The 19,743-nt window shown below is 43.9% G+C and overlaps 1 protein-coding gene across 1 annotated transcript in view; it reads right to left on the minus strand.

Moving 5' to 3' along the window:
• Positions 1-4,556: 4,556 nt before the first annotated feature.
• Positions 4,557-19,743, minus strand: part of SHC4 (SHC adaptor protein 4) — a 271,212-nt gene continuing 256,025 nt past the window's right edge. Inside the window, exons 10-12 of the mRNA XM_069222504.1 lie at positions 12,508-12,687; positions 7,885-8,138; positions 4,557-5,640 (exon numbers count right to left, since the gene is read on the minus strand). Of these exons, the coding sequence (XP_069078605.1) occupies positions 5,494-5,640; positions 7,885-8,138; positions 12,508-12,687 (581 nt within the window). The 3' untranslated portion in view covers positions 4,557-5,493. The remainder of the gene's footprint in view (positions 5,641-7,884; positions 8,139-12,507; positions 12,688-19,743) is intronic.

Here is a 19,743-nt window from a genome sequence, read left to right on the forward strand (position 1 = left end):
GCATTCTTTTTTTTTGTTTCAGTAATAAAAAGATGGCCACGATGCAGGAGATTCAAGTGTTGTCTCTGAAGGGCCCCTCTACCATGACCAGGAACCAGGGGGCCCACGTGCACTGCAGAGGCTGCGGGGCCCTTTAATATGCCCCTGCATACATGTAATGATAAACGTGTGCGGGCTTTCTTCGTCAGCTAATTTTTCTGAAAGCAGACATAGTTGAACTTAGCACGAAAAAAGGATAGAAAACAAAAATATTTGCGTTACTAAACTTCATCAAGTATGACTAAAAAGACACATGTTTAACTCTTAACAGCCTCTTTAAAAATAACACAAATCCCTGCAATGAACACTCAAGAGAAAGGAACAATGTGAAGAAGCAAAATGCATTTACTCAAAGTAAAGGGTGCTGACCCATTGGCCCATAGTGTATGCTGTTCTGAGTGGAAACAAAATATAAAATATGACAATTTAACAGACCAATGAATGCATAGAGCTAACCAATAACCCCTTTATATAGACATAGTATGCAGTATTTATTTTAGGACAAACAATAGCCTATCGAGTAAGCTAAAGCTGTCTCAAATGCCATACCTAAAAATGTGAAAGCTTGTGACAAATCACTTCCTTTGCCTGGATATTGCTTCTAAAGTGACTGAACACCCTCATGGTGTCTGTTTAACAAGGTAATTGGCCATGATCAAAATTATATTTTCTTGCTGGTAGAAGGTACTTGTTCTAGGTACTGCCCTTTGACAATTTTCTACAGAAGCTTAGCAGGGGCAGGAAATAAAGATATATTTAGAAAATAAGAGAAGATAGGATCCAGAGAAGCTATCTTTCGGAGCAGACGGTTACCACACATTTGAAAGGACATTGGACTACGCCAGTCCAAAGAGATACATGTTAATTTCCCAATATGGCTTATTAAGAGAGAGTTCTAAAATATAGAAAGGCAAGAGGGAATTTCCTGTTTGGCACCTATATTGTGAAGTGCAGCACCCGGTTGACACCTTTTTGTCTGATGGGAGGACACATGGCGAAAGGCCAGAGCTTTAGTCTTTGGAACTGGAGAACCAAGTTCGAGTCATGGCCTCAGCTCAGCATTCTGTTATTGTGGACAATTTCCCTATGCTTAAAATAAAAATAAAAATTAATCTGGCTCTGTGTAATGTAATCTGGTGTTCATGTAAAGTGCTGTATTCCCTCTGAGCCAAGTTAGTGCTATATAAAAACTCGCCAAAACATTTTCTTGTCAGAAAAGGGTTGATGATATGGCTGTTGTCCATGCTTTGAGTTCCTCGGTTTCACTCTGTTCTCTCGGTCTCAGTGGTTTAATGTGCCAGGAAGCCTACAATGTGGACAAGTACTTGGAAAATTATGTTCACAAAGAAAATAAATATACCCCAAATCTTAAACAGTAAATCCAGAACAGTCTACAAAGCTCCCATTGTTAGGCTCCTGAAATTTGCCTGATCATCTCTGCCTTCTTTTAGGTGATGAGGCTTAAAACATGCTCACACTGTCAGATGCAAAGTTTTGCAGTTATTTGTCAAGACCAAGAACAAATTGTACTTAAATAGTGGAAGAACTTGCACACAGGAGAGTTTGGCTACCTTTTAATGGAAAGCCATGGGCTCCACATCTCACAAGAGACCAAAAGGTTATACTCACAAGATGAGAAGTCCTACTGTTCCAAAGAAATAATTGACGACAATTAGTCAATTGGACAACAATTACAGTGATACGATTTAGTTCTGCGTTATACTCACATAGAGGCCACTGGTGACCTTTGAAGAAGGTGGACCATAAATGGCTCCACAGTGCAAGTGAGTGTAGCGTGTGGGTCTGCCTCATCCCAATCAGTTTTGGTTGAGGATAAATGCATGAAGTTCTCTTCGAAGAGATGTTAGGTTTTTTTTAAAGTCCCAAATTATGCATTCTAGAGCACATATTTAGAAATATAAATATAAAAAGCCATTGGTTTAACAGGCATATCCGAATGGACTTTCTTGAAATACTAGAACACTTCACTGTCTGCCACAATTTGCATACTCATTATTTATCAACAGTAACTCATGCAAGTGCTCAACAGAATATTGTGTTGCTAATAGAAATATTGGATGCTCAACATTTGTGCCAAGTCACTGAAACAGTGCCTTATACAGTGTGCCATTATTCCTCCGGAAAAAACGAATCATACATTGCATGGCAGTGGAAGTAGAAGTAACACCAGCTTAAATACTATGCCAGGAGTCAAAATGCAAAATTGTTTTTCTACCATTAAAGGTCAGGGGATTTGTGGCACAAAATAAAATACCATTGTACGAGGCTGGCTCTCTACATAGTGTACAAAAACGATGTGCACTGCGTACAGAGTCCGAGCAACTCCACCTTGGTTTACAGAGGTAACAACTAGACCACCTAGAGCTCTAATGTTTGTGGTAGCTTGGTCTAGTTTTTACCTCTGTAACTCTAATATGGCTGCTCTGTACACTTACTATGTTCCAGGTTTGGCAAGGGCACAGTAGGGCATGTTACTCATGTACTTATGCCCACACATGCATTATAGAGCACCCTGCCTTAGGGCTGGAAGGCCTGCCAGAGGGGTGGCTTTCCTATATTGCGTGCAGTGTGTAGTGGACAAGTCACACAGGCTGTGTGCCACGCCATCTTTGCATTTTAGGATTGCACCAGTACACTCAGCCTGCAATGGCAGTGCAGAGTGCACTTGGATGCAGGGTCCCTTAGGGTGGCACAATCTGTGCTGCTGCCCTCAGGTGCCTACCCTTAGTACCCCATGCCCTGTGTACCTACGTACCTTTTACTAGGGACCTATAGTGCCAGCTAAAGGTATTGCCAGTTCTGTCAACGCATCACAACAGTTTTAGGAAAGAGATCTGGTCCAGCGATCCTGTATAGCAAGGGCCCTGGGCACTACAACTTTGAAACCACATCAAGTACCACACACAAAGTGGGGGGCTAACCATGTGAAAAGAGGCCCTTTCTTATAACCATTAGTATTGCTATTATATTTCAGGGTTCTGCAAATCATAAAATATATATATATGAGTTGTGCTCAAACATTCCAGGGTGTTGGCTTTAACACCTGGGTATTGTTCAAATATTCCAGTGTGCTGTTAATAATATGATGCTCAGAAACCCCAGAATTCTGATCAATGCCCCCAGCCTGCCACTTTTTTACACTACGATGCCAGTTTATATACTTCCAGGCCAGGTTCCCATTGCCTGAATTATACACCATTAGCATTCCTATGTTGCTCCACAAAACAGCAGCCCAACTTTGCACATTAGTAAAGCAAGCAGCACATTGCCCTGCCCAATTCACCTTGCCCAAGGCAAATACATAGTATCCTGCCAGTTTATGGAATTGCCCTAAATAGGTGCTAAGCCAGTTTCTGCATTGCCATACTAGATTCCACTTTTCTCTGATAATGACCACAACAAGTTTTCTGATTCATGAGTACATGGTGCAATGATAGTTTTTACAATGGCCCCAGAAATTTGCCGTGCCAGTGTCCATGTTCCATGCCATTTTCAAACTGGCCCCACAAAACCATCATGCTAGTTGGCATATTGCTCCTAAAAACTCCCACTGCCATGCCAGATTCCACATTACCAAAATATTTTTGCCAGTTGTGACATTTCCATGCCATTTTCACATTGCATAAATTTATAAGGCTGCACAATTTCAATGCGGAAATTACCATGACAGTTTGCACATTTCCATGCTAGTGTTAACAGTGTTTTGCTGGTTTACACGTTACCACAGAAAATTGAAATGCTAGATACCACCATGCCTTGTCAGTTTCACGGTGCAACCTTTGAGCATACATTGTTATGACAGTGGGAATACCTTGGCATATTGTGATAATACCTGACATTCGTTGTTAACTCCTTCCCCAAGTTTAGTATTGCCATCAGATGCTCATATGCTATTAACATTAATGCAGAGTCCCTGTAATTATTCACTTTGCTGGTCTTCCAAGAACGTTAACAGATCATTGATTGCTTGTCGGTTAGTTTGCTGATGGCAGTAGCTGATTTCTAATAAATGACTTTCACTATTCAGTGACTCATCTGTTGGCATTGAATTTAGATACAAGAAATGGCTGTGATTTATTTCGGAATTAGTTTAGGAAAATGGCACTCCTTGGCACGCTGGTGTTTCACATAAGAGATAATGTGTTATCTCACACATCTCAATAACAATTTCAGTGTGTTACTAAAGTGCCACTATAAGACAATCCACACACAGTACTTGTATATGTGCATTATGTGCATTGAAATATGGTTTGGGCTATGTCACACTTCATACTCACAGGTATCCACTGGTAACCTAAATACTCAATATGATTATGAGTAGCTAATCATTAACGCCTGTACTCACCAACTGCCTTCACAAGCTGTTGCTGCCGCAGTCCTAGGTCTCTTCACAATTTCAAACAAGGTAAGACAGGCCACTAAATCTTTACATACATTTAGGATCATACAGTCTCAAACAAGTAATTTGTTTGAAGAAAATGACTTTATTCAGACTGCAAAGTTCAAACAGTTTTATTATTGTTTAAAATATATAGTTAAATCATTCTCCGTTCCTACCATTGTTTTGTAACAATTAATATTGAATTGAAGAAAATATATGACCTACTTAAAAAAATACACATTCTTACTGCATCGTAATAGCACTACTATAATGTAATGCATATAAATATACTTTTAACATGCGTCAGCATTTGTAACTCATACTGGAATTTTTACACACACACACACACACACTTATATATATTTAAGTATATATACACAAATACATATATATTTACATATATATATATATATATGTATATATATATATATATGTGTGTGTGTGTGTGTGTGTGATTGTCATTTAAAGTGGAAAATTACATTCTGCAAAAATGGCTATGCTATCTTTTAACAAAACTACTTTTGCCAATATAATAGCAAAGAACTACAAAAATCTATTTCTATGTCCTGACTAGTATTTTATACATTTCATATTATTCATATTTAAAGTGCTGTTAATAGCAAAATGAAATAACATTGTTGCATATCAAGCAAACTACATTAAACTGTATTCAACTGATACTTTATTTTGGCAAATATGTAGATTTCGGCTTACATATGTTTTTTTTAAAACTCAATAAGAAATTTAATATAAATAATAATTTTCCCAGTACAGTAGTTTCATGAGCCAAGTCACTGTCAGCAGTGCATTAAGCTGCATTTGCGTTTTTGGGTCCAGTTGTGCTTTAAAAATGTCCATGTTCACAATGACTTTCAAAGTAACTTCTCAAAATGTCTTTTCACAAATGTAAATAGTTCTTATAATGTTTTCATGTCATCACCTTTGCAATAATTGGTCTCATTCAGCCTCTACCTGTCCGTTCTGAAATCCAGCAGAGAGTGTAGTAGAAATCACATTTTTAGTAACGTTTGCATTTCACTGTCGGTTATGGTTCATTCTTTGTGCCCCGTGCTGCTGTTTTTCCGTACTGGCTGTTTGAGAGATAACTCGCTTCCCGAAGAAACTATTGGCAAATTGTTGTCGACGTGATACCGTATTAGATGTCCTATGTTATCAAACACGTGATCCTTTGTCCTTACCTTGAAAAGAAGGTAAAGATGGTTTAGTTTCATCCTTAGTAACCATTAAAAATCATATTCAATGTTTGAAGTTCACATTTATTGGTCCCTGTTTCTACCATGTATAGGTACTGACTCTGGCCCTCATTCTGACCCTGGCGGATACAATCCGCCAGGGCCAACGGGCGCGGGAGCACCGCCGACAGGCCGGCGGTGCCCCTAAGGGCATTCTGACCGCGGCGCTAACGCCGCGGTCAGACAGGGAAAACTGGCGGTCTCCCGCCAGTTTCCCGCTGCCCTGGGGAATCCTCCATGGCGGCGCAGCATGCTGCGCCGCCATGGGGATTCCGACCCCCTTCCCGCCGGCCTGGCTCTGGCGGTTCTTACCGCCAGAACCTGGCCGGCGGGAACGGGCGTCTTGGGGCCCCTGGGGGCCCCTGCAGTGCCCATGCCCATGGCATGGGCACTGCAGGGGCCCCCTAACAGGGCCCAACTAGGCTTTTCAGTGTCTGCGATGCAGACACTGAAAAGCGCGACGGGTGCTGCTGCACCCGTCGCACGCCTTCCACTCCGCCGGCTCGATTCCGAGCCGGCTTCCTTGTGGAAGGCGCTTTCCCGCTGGGCCGGCGGGCGATCTGAATCAGATCGCCCGCCGGCCCAGCGGGAAAGTCAGAATACCCCTCGCGGTCTATTGACCGCGGGGCGGTATTCAGGCGGCTTCCGACGGGCGGGCGGCAACCGCCGCCCGCCTAGGTCGGAATGACCACCTCTGTTTCTACGACTGGAGGTCTTTGAATGCCTGGCATAGTCGTCTGTCTGCTACTGTGCCTTGGGTGCAGTGTCAAGTTACAGATTTTGGGGGGCCTGGCAAGACATATTTTGGGGGCCCCTGTTTGGAACAACTTTGAATTGTATGACCTTTTTTTTTGCTAATTCAAGCCCTATGGTGCCTAGCAATACTGAATTATATGTTAACTTTTAAGATACAAACATACACAAAAGCAACCTAGAGAGAAAAGTCCACTTTCACAGGGTTGCAGGCCCTGGGGTTGCACACCCTGGAGTGCAATTAATATATTTTCTAAAAAATCAGGTGCTGGGGTGGTTGCCATTCAATAACTCTGGCCTGGAGCTATAAGTGTCTGAATTCTTGGTCTCCTATTTCTTCGATCTAGGACTATGGGCATAAAAACGTTTGAAGTATTTCAATGACTTAGATTTGTGGGCATGGAATACTTGTCCTGTTTTCATTATACAATCTGGAATGCTTAACCTTCTGTGTTTTTTTTAACCCTGTGATTGCAGTTGTCATAGGCGGGTCTTTCTGATCCTTTGCGTGTCATGAATTGCAATGCTATTTGTTAAATTTCGCATTCTGACGTTAAATACTACTTCGAAATACAGCAACAACAACATTCTCTGTTCGGAGAGAAACACAGGAATGGACTGAAACTGAATCTTTGTCTCTTAATGGGATTCCTATGTCATTTGCACTTTTCAAAGACAAATCTAATAACAATGCAGCATTGTTTGACAGTGTGAAGTGTATAAGGTAGACATTCAGGCAAGTTATGAAAACAAATTGAACAGCAGATTTTCTTGTGAGCTGCAGTTTAGAATAATCTACACACAGTGCATCTGGGTAAAATAATTTGAGTGCAAAGGTAGATTGATAGAGTAATAGAGTGATTTTAATACTAAATCAGAGAATTTACAAAGGAAGATCAGTCACATGAAAAAAACATGCAATTCTTATTTTTTGCCAAACTCAAATTGATCTTATCTTGAGACAATGCATGTCAAGAACACTTCCACATATGATTGATCAAGAAACACACCTTCCAGTATTACTACCTGCATTAGCTTCAACCTAGAAAGAAACTCAACTGTGATTACACATGATTTATCAACAAGCTGATGATTGCAGATCACTTGAAGAATCTAAGCGAAATAAGGGCCTTATTGTGGATCGCATGAAAGTGTTGCTTTATCTGTTCCTGCTCAGAGAGCTAGAAATGGGAAAGGAAAGCATTTTTAAATGTTTTGTACACCTCAGGAGGTATCGAGTCACTCCAAAAGTGAAAATAATGGAAAGTAGTGCCTGGCCTTTGAGGCATTTCTGATATTGTCTATCAAACACACAATATAAAAAGATAGATAATGTTTTCCAGCACAGTGTTTAACAAATGTCCTCTTGAATAATGGCTGGTTGAGTATTTAGTGCTTCTGCACTGTTTGGGAAAGATGTCAGACATGACGCCGTACCTTGCCGTCAGGATCCACCAGTAGGAGGTGCTTCGCCTGGCCTCCATGAAGCCCACTGAGCACATACTGGGATAGTGAGGTCGCACTTTCTCTGACCAGGAAATCGCCATCCTTCAGCAGGCAACGCTCTGCTGCCTTTCTGGATAACTTCCCGTGGAACCAGTCCTCGTGGGTCATGTGCTGCTTTATATGCGGAAAGCCACAAGGAGTCACAGCTCTGCTCATCAAACCGGGACAAGCTGGTTCTTTTAATTCTACATTTAAAGCAGAAACATGCATTATTTCAACTTTACTGCACAAATTTTAGCAAGTGACATATTTTCAAGCTCACGTTATAAAGCTTCCCAAAACATTTCAAATACGTTGTGTAAAAATGACCATCACTACATACATATTGACAGGAATACATGTTTGCTGGTGATTTTCCAGTTAAATTAAATTACAGTTATTTGCAGGCAAATGTGTATCTTGTAAAGAAAGCCTGGATTTTATAGGCAAGTTTGACCCTAGATTCACTGTATTAATATGTCACAGAATAGCCCAAAAGGGAACACAACAGATACATCTTAAAAGGCAGTAACTGGGCCTCTATAGTACTCAACATTAAATAACCTCTTACAGTGCACATTATAAACTTGTTGGCATCGTCGCGCACATTAATTGGCTTCAAGTGATCTTTTTGGCTAAGAATTTGCCACCTCATTGATACATCCATCTACATATAGCCACACCAGAATACACATAGAATGTCTCCAAAGCCACAAAATGGGGAAATTTGCCTCGATACATTACATTCACACAGTGCCGAACAATGAACAACTACACAGCCTAGCGGACCAAAACCAATATATCCTTCGAAACATGCATCCATGCACATAATGCTCCACACAGATCCCTAATCAAAGGTAGCAGTCTTTATCCAATATGTTTGTTTAATAAACAATGTATAGTACTGCACTATAGCTTTGCCACCAACTATCCAATGTAAATGCGACTTACATCTAAATGATAGGAAACATACCCAAATACACTATTTTGACTGTGGGCAACAAGAATCTCAGAACCATAAAAGGTACTGAGATTCTGAAAGCAGTTGCAGACCTTGAACATGTTGGGTATCCCCTATACAAATGCACTTAACATACCATAACCAGTGACACTGGAATTATGTGGCATCGGAGGCCCAAATTATATGACACTGGTGCACTGATGCTTCTCAGCAGTGCAGTAGATTGAAAGAGTGCTGGCATTTTGCAACAAGACTGCAGTACCTTTACGTTGAAATTGTGGACCGTTCAAAAAAAGGATGCGGACTTGGAATGGCAGGGATACATTTTGACCTATTTTGTTCCATTTTCCATGTTACCCATTTAACAAATCTTTATAGCGTCAAAAACGATACTTACAGCTTAAGAAAACATTACGACTTAAACAATCTAAGACAAGTTACTTACTTTACTTACATACCTGGAAAAAACGCTATCCTAAAATGTTTAAAAATCTTCTGATGTGGCTCAGGCTAAGGAGTCTCTCAGTGAGTTGCTCCTTATTGGTTTGCCAGAGCTTCACAACAAAATATGGGCCCGTGGTTTTGAATAGAACCTCCAAAGTGTTGATAAACCAATGGACCATAATGTAGGCGAGAGTAATGGGTCCATACCAGATATGGGTAGTTATAGTCAGACTTTGTTAGACCTGACATCCTTGGTATGATAGTCCAACAGAACTTTTGCTCTCCACCCCTCCTGTTTTCTGAACTTATTTTCGTTGGCTTTAGTACCCTGCACACATTACCAATGCTAATCAGTGCTAAAGTGCTTGCACGCTCTCCTTTAAACATCGTACAGTTGGCTTACACCCAATTGGCACATTTAATTTAATTGTAAGTCCCTAGTAAACTGGTACTGCACGTACCCAAGGCCTGTAAATTAAATGCTACTATTGGTCCTACTGCACCAGTTGTGCCTCCCACTTAGGTAACATTTTAAACATGCCTCAGATACCATGCCATTGCAGCCTGTGTGCACATTCCTTTTTAATACATTTTAATCACCCTTAGGGTAGGCCCTAAACAGCCCCTACGACAGGACGTGTTGTATATAAAAAGTTGGATATGTGCTTTTAAGTTTTACGTGCTCTTGTAGTGAAAACCTCTCAAATTTGTTTTTCACTACTGAAAGGCATACCTCTACCATAGGATAACATTGAACTCCACTCCTGGACACTGCCTACTGTGAGTTCTAATACTCCCAAGTGGTGCATTCCCAATCCTGGACCCGTGGGAGTGGAGATAAAACGGTTCTGCCAGCCCAGCTGTGGTCCACATCAGAACCAATGCAGTGCAAAGCAATCTGACGCAGGTTCACAGCTCCTTATCGGAACCGACTCATCGCTATGCAACTCGATGTGGATCTCACCTCGCAAGTCCCCATCCAAACCCACGCAGCTAGATTTGGTACAAGACCCCACAATGCTCTGCGATCAGCAGTTGCACACCGCAAAGTACTACATCTAAAACACAAGGTACAATTCTCAGCGGGTCTAACCTGGTCGCTGTATCTTGTGATTTTGTCCCATTTTAGCACACCCAGATAAAGACAGTTGGTGTTTTGTGCTTCTAGGCACTATTTTTACCTAAATCTTTAATATTGCATGTCTCCAGTTCTACTGATTGGATTTTTGTTGTTTTTATGTCAAAGAATTTATTAAATCTCACTGTATTTTGTATACATTATTATGGGTTTTTGTGTTGTGTTTTCACTTTAGTACTGTTTAAGTGATGCACAAATAATTTACACATTGCCTCCAAGTTAAGCCTGACTGCTTTCTACCAAGCTACGAGACGGTTAAGCACCAGTTAAGTGAGTTTTTGTGTTTCACTCTGAAAAAGATTGTGGTTGTTGCTTGAGAAATGCCCACACCCTGCTCAACCAAAAATCCACTTTCTCACAGCCATGATTGGTGCTCATTGGCTCCCTCACACCACATGATGCCATTGCACCTGCACCATTCATAGCAGTGGCATTTCAATGGTGCAATGGGCATTAATGCCTAGCAAAATATTGGCCCCATAAGGAACAATCATTTGCAAAGCCAAAAGGTCTTGCCTGTGTGAGATCTATTGGCTTTGTCTATGTTTTTTAGCCATGCTGTACTATAGTGTTAGCTGCTGTGCAGCATGGTTGAAAGTGAAAAAAAGCGCGGTGCCATAGCACTTTTTTCCTTACTTTCAGTCATGTTGTTTGGCAGCCTTGCTTCTGTGCAACATGGCACAAAACATTGAGGCGAAACCTTCTGCCTTTGCCAATGCTTGTTTTTTCAATGTGAACGTCATACAAATATGAAAAAAGTCAGACAACATACTAGCATAATTTCGAGGAATTTTTACTGAAGTTCGTGATACAAGTGACACACTCTCTTTCTAGTGCCCTTTCTTGATAAGCAATTGACATTACAAGTCAAGAGCTGGCGTTGCCTCAGTGTGCAGAGTTCGGGCCCTCCTACTTTTCTACTCACTATGAAAATGCACTCAGTTTGAACGCCACTGATGAGCAGCTTTAATAATTAAATGCACCCTATACATGCAAAACAGAATGTCACTATCAATGATCAAATACTTTAAATAATTTTCGGTGTGTGTGGGGGGTGTGTGTGTGTTTTTAATGGTTAAAAGAACAATAGATCTAGAACTCGCAAGGACTCCAGATCTTATCTGAGTAGTACCAGACAGCCATAATTGGATTAGAGCACATTGTGCCCCTTACCCCCCAGGACCATGATGCTGCTGCACAGCCGTGGCTGTCAACGGAACAAAGTGGCGGGGCAAGGAGAGACAAAAAAAAACAAAAATAATTTAAAAAAAATCTTACCTTGACACCGCTGCATTTCTGATCTCCGCTGGACTGCAGGCAGGAACAAGCTCCCAACCTGCCATGCAGCCAATCCTGACACTGCTTGCTCTCACGCTTCTGGCAGCATGAAAACAGCGTCAGGCTTGGCCTGAGCCCACTGGCTTTGCGTGCCAGGCTGACTGGGAGACTGTGCCTGCTCTCTCCAACCAGGCAACACGGTGCCAGGTTGGAGAGAGCTCAGTGTGCATGTGTGTTTGGCCATCCTAAGACAGCTGGCAAAGCACACATGCGCACTGAGGGAAGTTGACACCACTCCCCTCTATGGCTGTCATCCCTCCTTGACCCGTCCTTTAAAAATAAAATGACAATAAACATCATTTATTATCGTTCAATTTTTTTTATAAAGTTTGCTGCTGCTGGTGGGGGGCGACGCTCCTCTGCCATAGCTAAGGAGCCGCCTTTGCAGCTGCACCAATGTCAACTACAGCTCTGTTGTGAGGCTTTTTCATATAGCAATAGATTTTCACAGGTGAAGACGAAAACCACTACAGTCGAATCAGTACTGCACATAAATGCACAGATATTCATAGAAACACACAAGAACTGCATTTTCAGAATGGTTTCCTCATCGCCCAATGAGAAGCAATAAGGTACCACTAATGGAATCAGAAAATGTATGGTTTGGCTATGTTTCTTTACAGTGCATACCAAGAAATGTACGGAATTCTGTCACGTTATGAAGATTACTTGTCGTATCCTGTATGTAGCATACCTGTGTTATTTTGAGGACTCCCACATAACTGTTTACACACTGCCAATTTGGGAGGACAGGATGTTTTCTGAAGGGCTTGCGTATTTATGTAACAAGGGTCATCGAAAAGATCAGATTTGCTTGTAGAGATCACTAGGGATTCATCCTGTTCTCTCTTATGTGAACTAGCAGCACCGTCACCTGTGAGGATAGACAAAATAAAATATGAGAGTTACTCAAATTAATTGAACATTCGAGTACGCTGCAGTTGGTGTTGTTTTGTGTAGACAGTAAATATATTGCTTTAGAAACAGTTTTGGGTATATCGAGCTAAAGGGATACAAATATACTATATTTGTTGCGAGGGCTCACCTGCGTTTCCTGCAGCGGGCACTGTGTTGTAACTGGTTGTGATTTGAGCAATGTCTGGAGAATAGTACAGTGCTGTTGCAAGAAGAATATCTCACTTCTTTTCCAGAGGCATATTTATTTATTTCAAGCAGATTGGCCACCTTACATATGTTCCTATTGTAGTGACATTGAATGAACCTCTCCTTTCATTGAACTGGCTGTAAAGAAGTCCCACCTCACAATCAGACCTGGTATTTGGTCGTTTTATATACTAAACGCCATGACAAATGGCTTGCAAAAAACTATTATTTCATTTTGTAAACATTGTTCAGCTGTTATCCTTTCACTTAATACATTGTAACCATTGAAAAGTAACCAACTCTCACGTTGGGGTGCTAACACATTTGCAAAATGGAAGGGTTCCCTTTGGGCATCTTCCCCAATGGAAATGATAGAAAAGGTTTCTAGGGGAGTAGGCAGCGGCTGAGGGGACCACTAGTTATATATTAATTAGGTAGGTTGGATTGCAACCCAATACGATTCAGAATTTTCTAAACCAACCTATTGGTACAAAGGCCAGTTTGTAAAACGTTATACTGGTTACAAAAATATTAGTCACAAACTGTGACCAGTTTTTGCAACCAGTATAATTCTACATCATGCCTTAAATCAATAAAACAATCAATTGAACAGTGTTTCTATTCTGTTTATTACCATTGAGGGCGCACATATGCAACTATCATATACCCCTTGCTTCACTTCAGTCACTAACCCTGGAAAATTGATCAAAGTTGGAAAACTGACCAAACCCTAAATTTTCTGCTAGGTAGACTTCACGTTTAGCAGTGTTTCCCTGTAAATTCTATTCAGGGACAAACGTATTACTCTAGCGGTATTCGATGTCTAAAAGTGGAATCTGTGCAACCTCTGAGCACAACAATTGTCTTCCCTCAGCAGAACCACCCATATTTCCCCTAAACCAATGGTTCTTGTGGAGCTCATCAAATAGCTCATAAACCTGGGCTACACAGGGGTCCTGATTCACAAAACTATCTACAGCTGTAAACCTACATTTACAAATGAAAATAGCTCAATTTACACCTGAAATGACTCATAAGCAGAAGTCCTTTCTGCACAAACATGATGACCCTCAGCTCTTTGTTCATAGCATTGGCCATGGTCATTTTCTGAATACGGAATGGGGCGGTACTACTGCACCAGTGAACAACACCCAGCAATATCAGTTTAATGGCTATTCCATAATAACAGGGCAGGCAGAATGAGGCCCTCTTCTCTGTGTTTCCAACTCTCCACCAACCAGCAACCTGGCAATTCCCTTTGTTGTTCACTATGCAGACCGTAATTGTTAATTATTGCTCAGAAATGTATTTTTCTCATGTATTGAGCACAATGACCCTGAACTTTCTTTTGGCATTATAATAGTAGGTATTGCTCTCCATCAGCTTAACGCCATTTATTTTTATTACGTTGAGAAAGATGACACTCTAGGGATATAGCAGAATGCCACATGTACATGGATGTAGCGCCATACTTTAATCAATCTTCCCTTCCTGTTATGTTCTCTGTTTTTATGTTGTACCATGAACAAAATTGTGAGAAAGCTTGATACCAAATTTCAACTGTTGGTGGAGCACATTTGATCTGACTGTTGTCAATCAGGAATCTTCCGCCTGAATACCTCATTTCTAGCCAAGATTAGGAAAATACTTACAGCCGTTGGGAATGTTGCTTTCTCCTGAATTATATCTATTTTTGGAGATAAGTACTCAGAAATGATTGAGGGGGTCATTTTGACCGTGGCGGTCTTTTTCCAAGACCGCTGAGGGACCGCCGTGCGGAAGACCGCCAGTGGTGGCGGTTTGCCGCTTGGCCTATTATGACCGTTGGCAGCTCTCCGTCCTTTTACGGATGGAGAACCGCCAACAGCCCTACTGGTGGGCGGCGGGGAAGTGGAGGTTGCTCCACCTCCACGCCACGCCAACAGAACACCGCCCAGCGAATCACGTTCTGTGATTAGGCGTGGCGGTGTTCCTGTTGACGGTGTGGTGTCGGCGGAGCAGCCCCCATGGCTCCCGTCCCCTCCCGGAGGATCGTCGGACCAGGTAAGTCGATCATCCGTGAGGGGAGGGGGGTGGGGGGGTGATGTGTGTTGTGTGCGTGCATGGGGGTGTGCGTGTGTGTATGTAGAGGGGGTGTGTGAGTGCGTGTATGCTTGCGGGGGTGTTGTGTGTTTGGGAATGAGTGCGTGTATGTCTGTAGGTATGTCTGTATGGATGTGTGCGTGTATGTTTGAATGTGGGTGTGCGTGTCTGACTGTGTGTGTGGATGTTGGCATGTGTGTCAGCGTGTGTGCGTGTATGTGTGTTGGTGGTGCCTGCGTGCGTGTCGTGTGTGTTTCAGTGATGTTATGTTGGGGGTCGGGGTGGGAAGGGGGTCCTGCCACCTTTGGGTGGTGGCAGGGATGGTGGGGGTTTAGGGGAGCGAGTCGGGTTAGTGGGGGTGGGGGAGACCCCTATCAGTGCCAGGGAAGGAATTCCCTGGCACTGATGGTGCTCACTGCCATGGATTTCATGGCGGTTTCAAACCGCATGAAATCCATGGCGGTCAGCCTGGTCCAAATACCGCCGGCAGTATAGTGACGGCCGCCGGGCTGGAGACCCAGGTCTCCAGTCCAGCGGTCATCTCCGCCCTGGCGGGCGGAACGGAGAAGCGGCGGATGACCATGGCGGTAACCGCCATGGTCATAATACAAAAAAAAGACCGCCAGCCTGTTGGCGGTCTTACCGCCGCTTCTCCGCCTTCCGCCAGGGTCATAATGAACCCCTAAATGTCTGACATGCTGAAAATGTGTGCAAATTGCCGGTAACAGTTTCTTGACATCTAGAACACTGCAAATATATTGTTAGACTTGACCCATGTATTCACTTTGGTGGGAAATATATCCTAAATATTTACTCTAGAATTGCAGTTTGTCATTGTCCAAAAATTATTTTGTTTTTAAATCGCAATAATAAATACTCAATTCGATTCAATTCAATACCCTTTATTCAGTAGCTTATTAGCATCCATAAAAGTTAAGCACAATTAAAACACATACAAGTATAACAATTATTACAAATACAATCTTGATAAAATAAAAGAATTCATTAATATTAGTACCCATTAGCACAACACTAAAAACAGTGGTAATTCATCACAAGAATCACAATATATTGTTTCAAGCACAAAAACAATAAAACAGAGATAAAAAATAAATAAAAAGGTCATAACATTGTTCTCCGCGAGCGTACAGCAGCTTTAAAAAATGATCCAACTTTACAGGTCACCTCTTGAAGAAGACTCCCCACAACCCTATTAGCCTTTGAGAATTTATTTGTACTATACACGATATGGGGTGACTAGGAGCCTTGAGCTGAAAAAAGCACACCTAAATATAGAAAAGACGCTTTTACTGGTCAAAAAATCAGACCCGATCGACAGTGTAGACATGATTTTGCCCTTTGGACCCCAAGACATGATATGCAATTTAGTAAAATTGGTCCTAAGATCAAGAAAGGTCATAAAATTAAGAAAAGCAAAAACAAGAGAGTGCAATGCATCTGCGTACAAAAGTGCAGACAGGGGCTTACACCCAATTATTGGGATCTCGGGTAGCACTAGTAAGTGCTAAATGCAAATCATTAATGTAGAGTATGAATGAAAGAGGGGCCAATTCACAACCCTTTCGAACTCCCTGGTGAATATCAATATCTCCAGAAACCTCCCCGACTGATTAATACAGACCCTTGCCTTCATTCCCTCAGGCAAAAAAGCTAAAAAATGCCCCATGACAGCATCAAGTCCCAGCTTCAACAACATGCCCCACAATTGTCATCTATTTACGCAATCAGATGCTGAGGATAAATCCATAAATGCAAGGAAAATACATGGGTGTGCGTTTCACCACGGTGTAGTTACCTAGCACCAGACTGAGGTTGAGGCATTGCTCTGTGGTGCCAAGTTTGCCTCTAAACCCACACTGCAATCCACTTAAAGTGGACCTTGCATCCACCCACTCCATAATCCTGTATAAATGATCCTTCCTAGTATTTGGCCATACTGTCAATCAGACAGATCGGTCTATAACACGTGGGGAGTGACCGATCGCCTTTTTAAAATATCGGAACTATGACTGACATTCTCCAAGAACTGGGTACAGTGGTATGTGACAAACCGTTAAAAATATTGGTGAGTAGCCCAAAAAGGGATATTACATTTAATCAAATCAATAAGTACCCCATCCTGGCCAGGTACCCTATTACTTTTACTCAGGGTAATCACTAGTTCCACCTCAGATGAGATGAGAAACTAATGAAAAATCAACTGAAAAAGTGGTAGCCAAGTGAGGTGCCCTAAAGATTTCGCCAAAATATTCCTCCGCGGAGCAATCCGGCATTGGTTAACATTGGACCCTATGGGTCCCAGGAGCCAATGATGATGTACGCCGGTGGTGATGGTACGCACCGCCACGGACGTGACCGCCATTTTCTGTCTGTTCACTCACTTGATACCTGACCTTCGACAGGAGAGGACCTACACTGCAAGTGCTGCTGTGACCTCAGCTGTGACCTCAATCTGGAAGCGACGATGGCTCATGTGTCTGGGGAAAGGGCCCCTGCCTTCACTTCGGAGGAGTTGGAGAAGTTAGTGGATGGGGTCCTCCCCCAGTACACGCTACTCTACGGTCCTCCAGACAAACAGGTGAGTACACTGTGAGCCTGCTGTATGGGCAATGCCTGTTTGGAGTGGTGTGGATGGATGATACGGGGGGACTGAGGCCTGCATGAGCGGACGGTTAGTGTATGTGCGTCAGGGCAAGGGTGGGAACGTGGGTCAATGACTGTGACAGTCCGGACGGTTAAAGATTATCCTTTTCCCCTGTACTATTCCTCTAGGTCAGCGCCCACCAGAAGAAGGATATTTGGCGTGCCATTGCCAAGGATGTCCGGACCCTGGGGGTCTACCACAGACGGAGCACCCACTGCCAGAAAAGATGGGAGGACTTTCGCCGCTGGAGCAAAAAGATGGCAGAGGCCCAGCTGGGGATGGCCTCCCAACGTGGGAGGGGTGCCGTCGCACCATGACCCCCCCTGATGTTCCGGATCCTGGCGGTGGCATATCCAGAGTTGGATGGGTGCTTGAGGGCATCACAGCAGCCACAAGGGGGTGAGTACAGTCACATCCATCTGACTCTGCGCGCATTACGAGGTGTCTGGGTGGGGGAGGTGGGCTGTGTGTTCCCCTAGGCCAGGGCGAGTTTTGTAGGCAAGGTCCCTTGGTGAGGCAGGCTATGTGGCACCCCAACCCCACCACTAAGAGCCAACTACACCTAGTCAGGCTCCTGTGACTTCCATGTGTGCAGCAATCGGGCATAGGCCTTGTACCCCATGTCCCTGGGATTAATTAAGGAACTCTAAGTGCATGGCGTAGTGCAGAGGGCTGCTGTGTCTGTAGTGTCCGTCAACGGTAGCGGTATTGCATGCACTGAACATGTCTTTCTTCTGTCTTTCCCCCCCTTTTTGTGGTCTCCCTGTTCTTGTGTGCATTACCATCATCAGGCGGAGGAGCAGTGCCAACGGAGCAGGAGGGAGCTGCATCCCACATGGGCCTGTAGGGTGAGACAACGGAGTCTGAAGCCACCAGTGGGACGGAGGGCGAGGGGAGCTCCGCGGCGGGGACAGGAGGTGACTTCAGAGACAGCGACTCCTCCTCTGATGGGAGCTCCCTTGCGGTGGCAGGCCCTTCTGTGCCCCCCGCATCAACAGGTACAGCCGCCACCCTTCTACCAGCACCGCCCTCCCAGCAGCCCCTCAGCTTGTGTCCCGTGGCCGCTCACCCAGGAGGGTGGGCATCTCCTTCGCCCCAGGCACCTTAGGCCCTGCCCCAGTCAGCCCTGCTGCCCTCAGTGAGGAGGCTATTGACCTCCTGAGATCCCTCACTGTTGGGCAGTCTACCATTCTGAATGCCATCCAGGGTGTCGAGAGGCATTTGCAACAAACAAATGCATACCTGGAGGGCATTCATTCTGGCCAGGCAGCCCAACAAAGAGCATTTCAGGCTCTGGTCTCTGCACTGATGGCAGCCATTGTCCCTGTGTCCAGCCTCCCCCCTCCAACTTCCTCCACCCAGACCCAATCCCCTGTACCTCAGCCTATCCCAGGCACACCATCAGACCAGCATGCACACACCTCAACACACAAGAGTGGCTCTGGCAAACATAAGCACCACACATCCCACAGGCACTCACACAAGCATCATACCCATGCACACATACCAACATCCACTGCCTCCACTGTGTCCCCCTCCTCCACGTCTCCCTCCTCCTCCCGTCTCCACTCACACCTGCATGCACTACATCTTCAGCCACTACCTCTATCACCAGCACGCCCATCACCACACACCGCTCATGTGCACTCACCACCCCCACTACCATTCACACATCCCCAGTGTCCTCTACCACTGTATATGTGAGCCCTCCTCCCAAAGTACACAAACGCAGCCACACACCCACCCAACAGCCATCTACTTCACAATAGCCTCCATCCCATGCACCTTCACCCAAAGTCAGCAAACGTATACCTCCTACATCCACTACCTCTTCCTCCACTCCCAAACCCCCTCCATCTACCCATCCCAGTGTGTCTAAAAAGCTTTTCCTATCTAATGTTGACCTCTTCCCTACACCTCCCCCCCAGTCCGTCCCCTAGGGCCTGCCTTTCCAGGTCCCAACCCAGCACCTCAGCCACCACATCACCGGGCACAGTGGTGCCAGCAATTGCTGGCTTTTGGAGTGCGCCAAGCAACAGGGCTGCCAGTGTTCGGCGGGGCGAGGGCAAGGACATTCCG

This window comes from Pleurodeles waltl, chromosome 3_1 (assembly GCF_031143425.1).
Source record: "Pleurodeles waltl isolate 20211129_DDA chromosome 3_1, aPleWal1.hap1.20221129, whole genome shotgun sequence".
Taxonomy (NCBI): Eukaryota; Metazoa; Chordata; class Amphibia; order Caudata; family Salamandridae; genus Pleurodeles; species Pleurodeles waltl.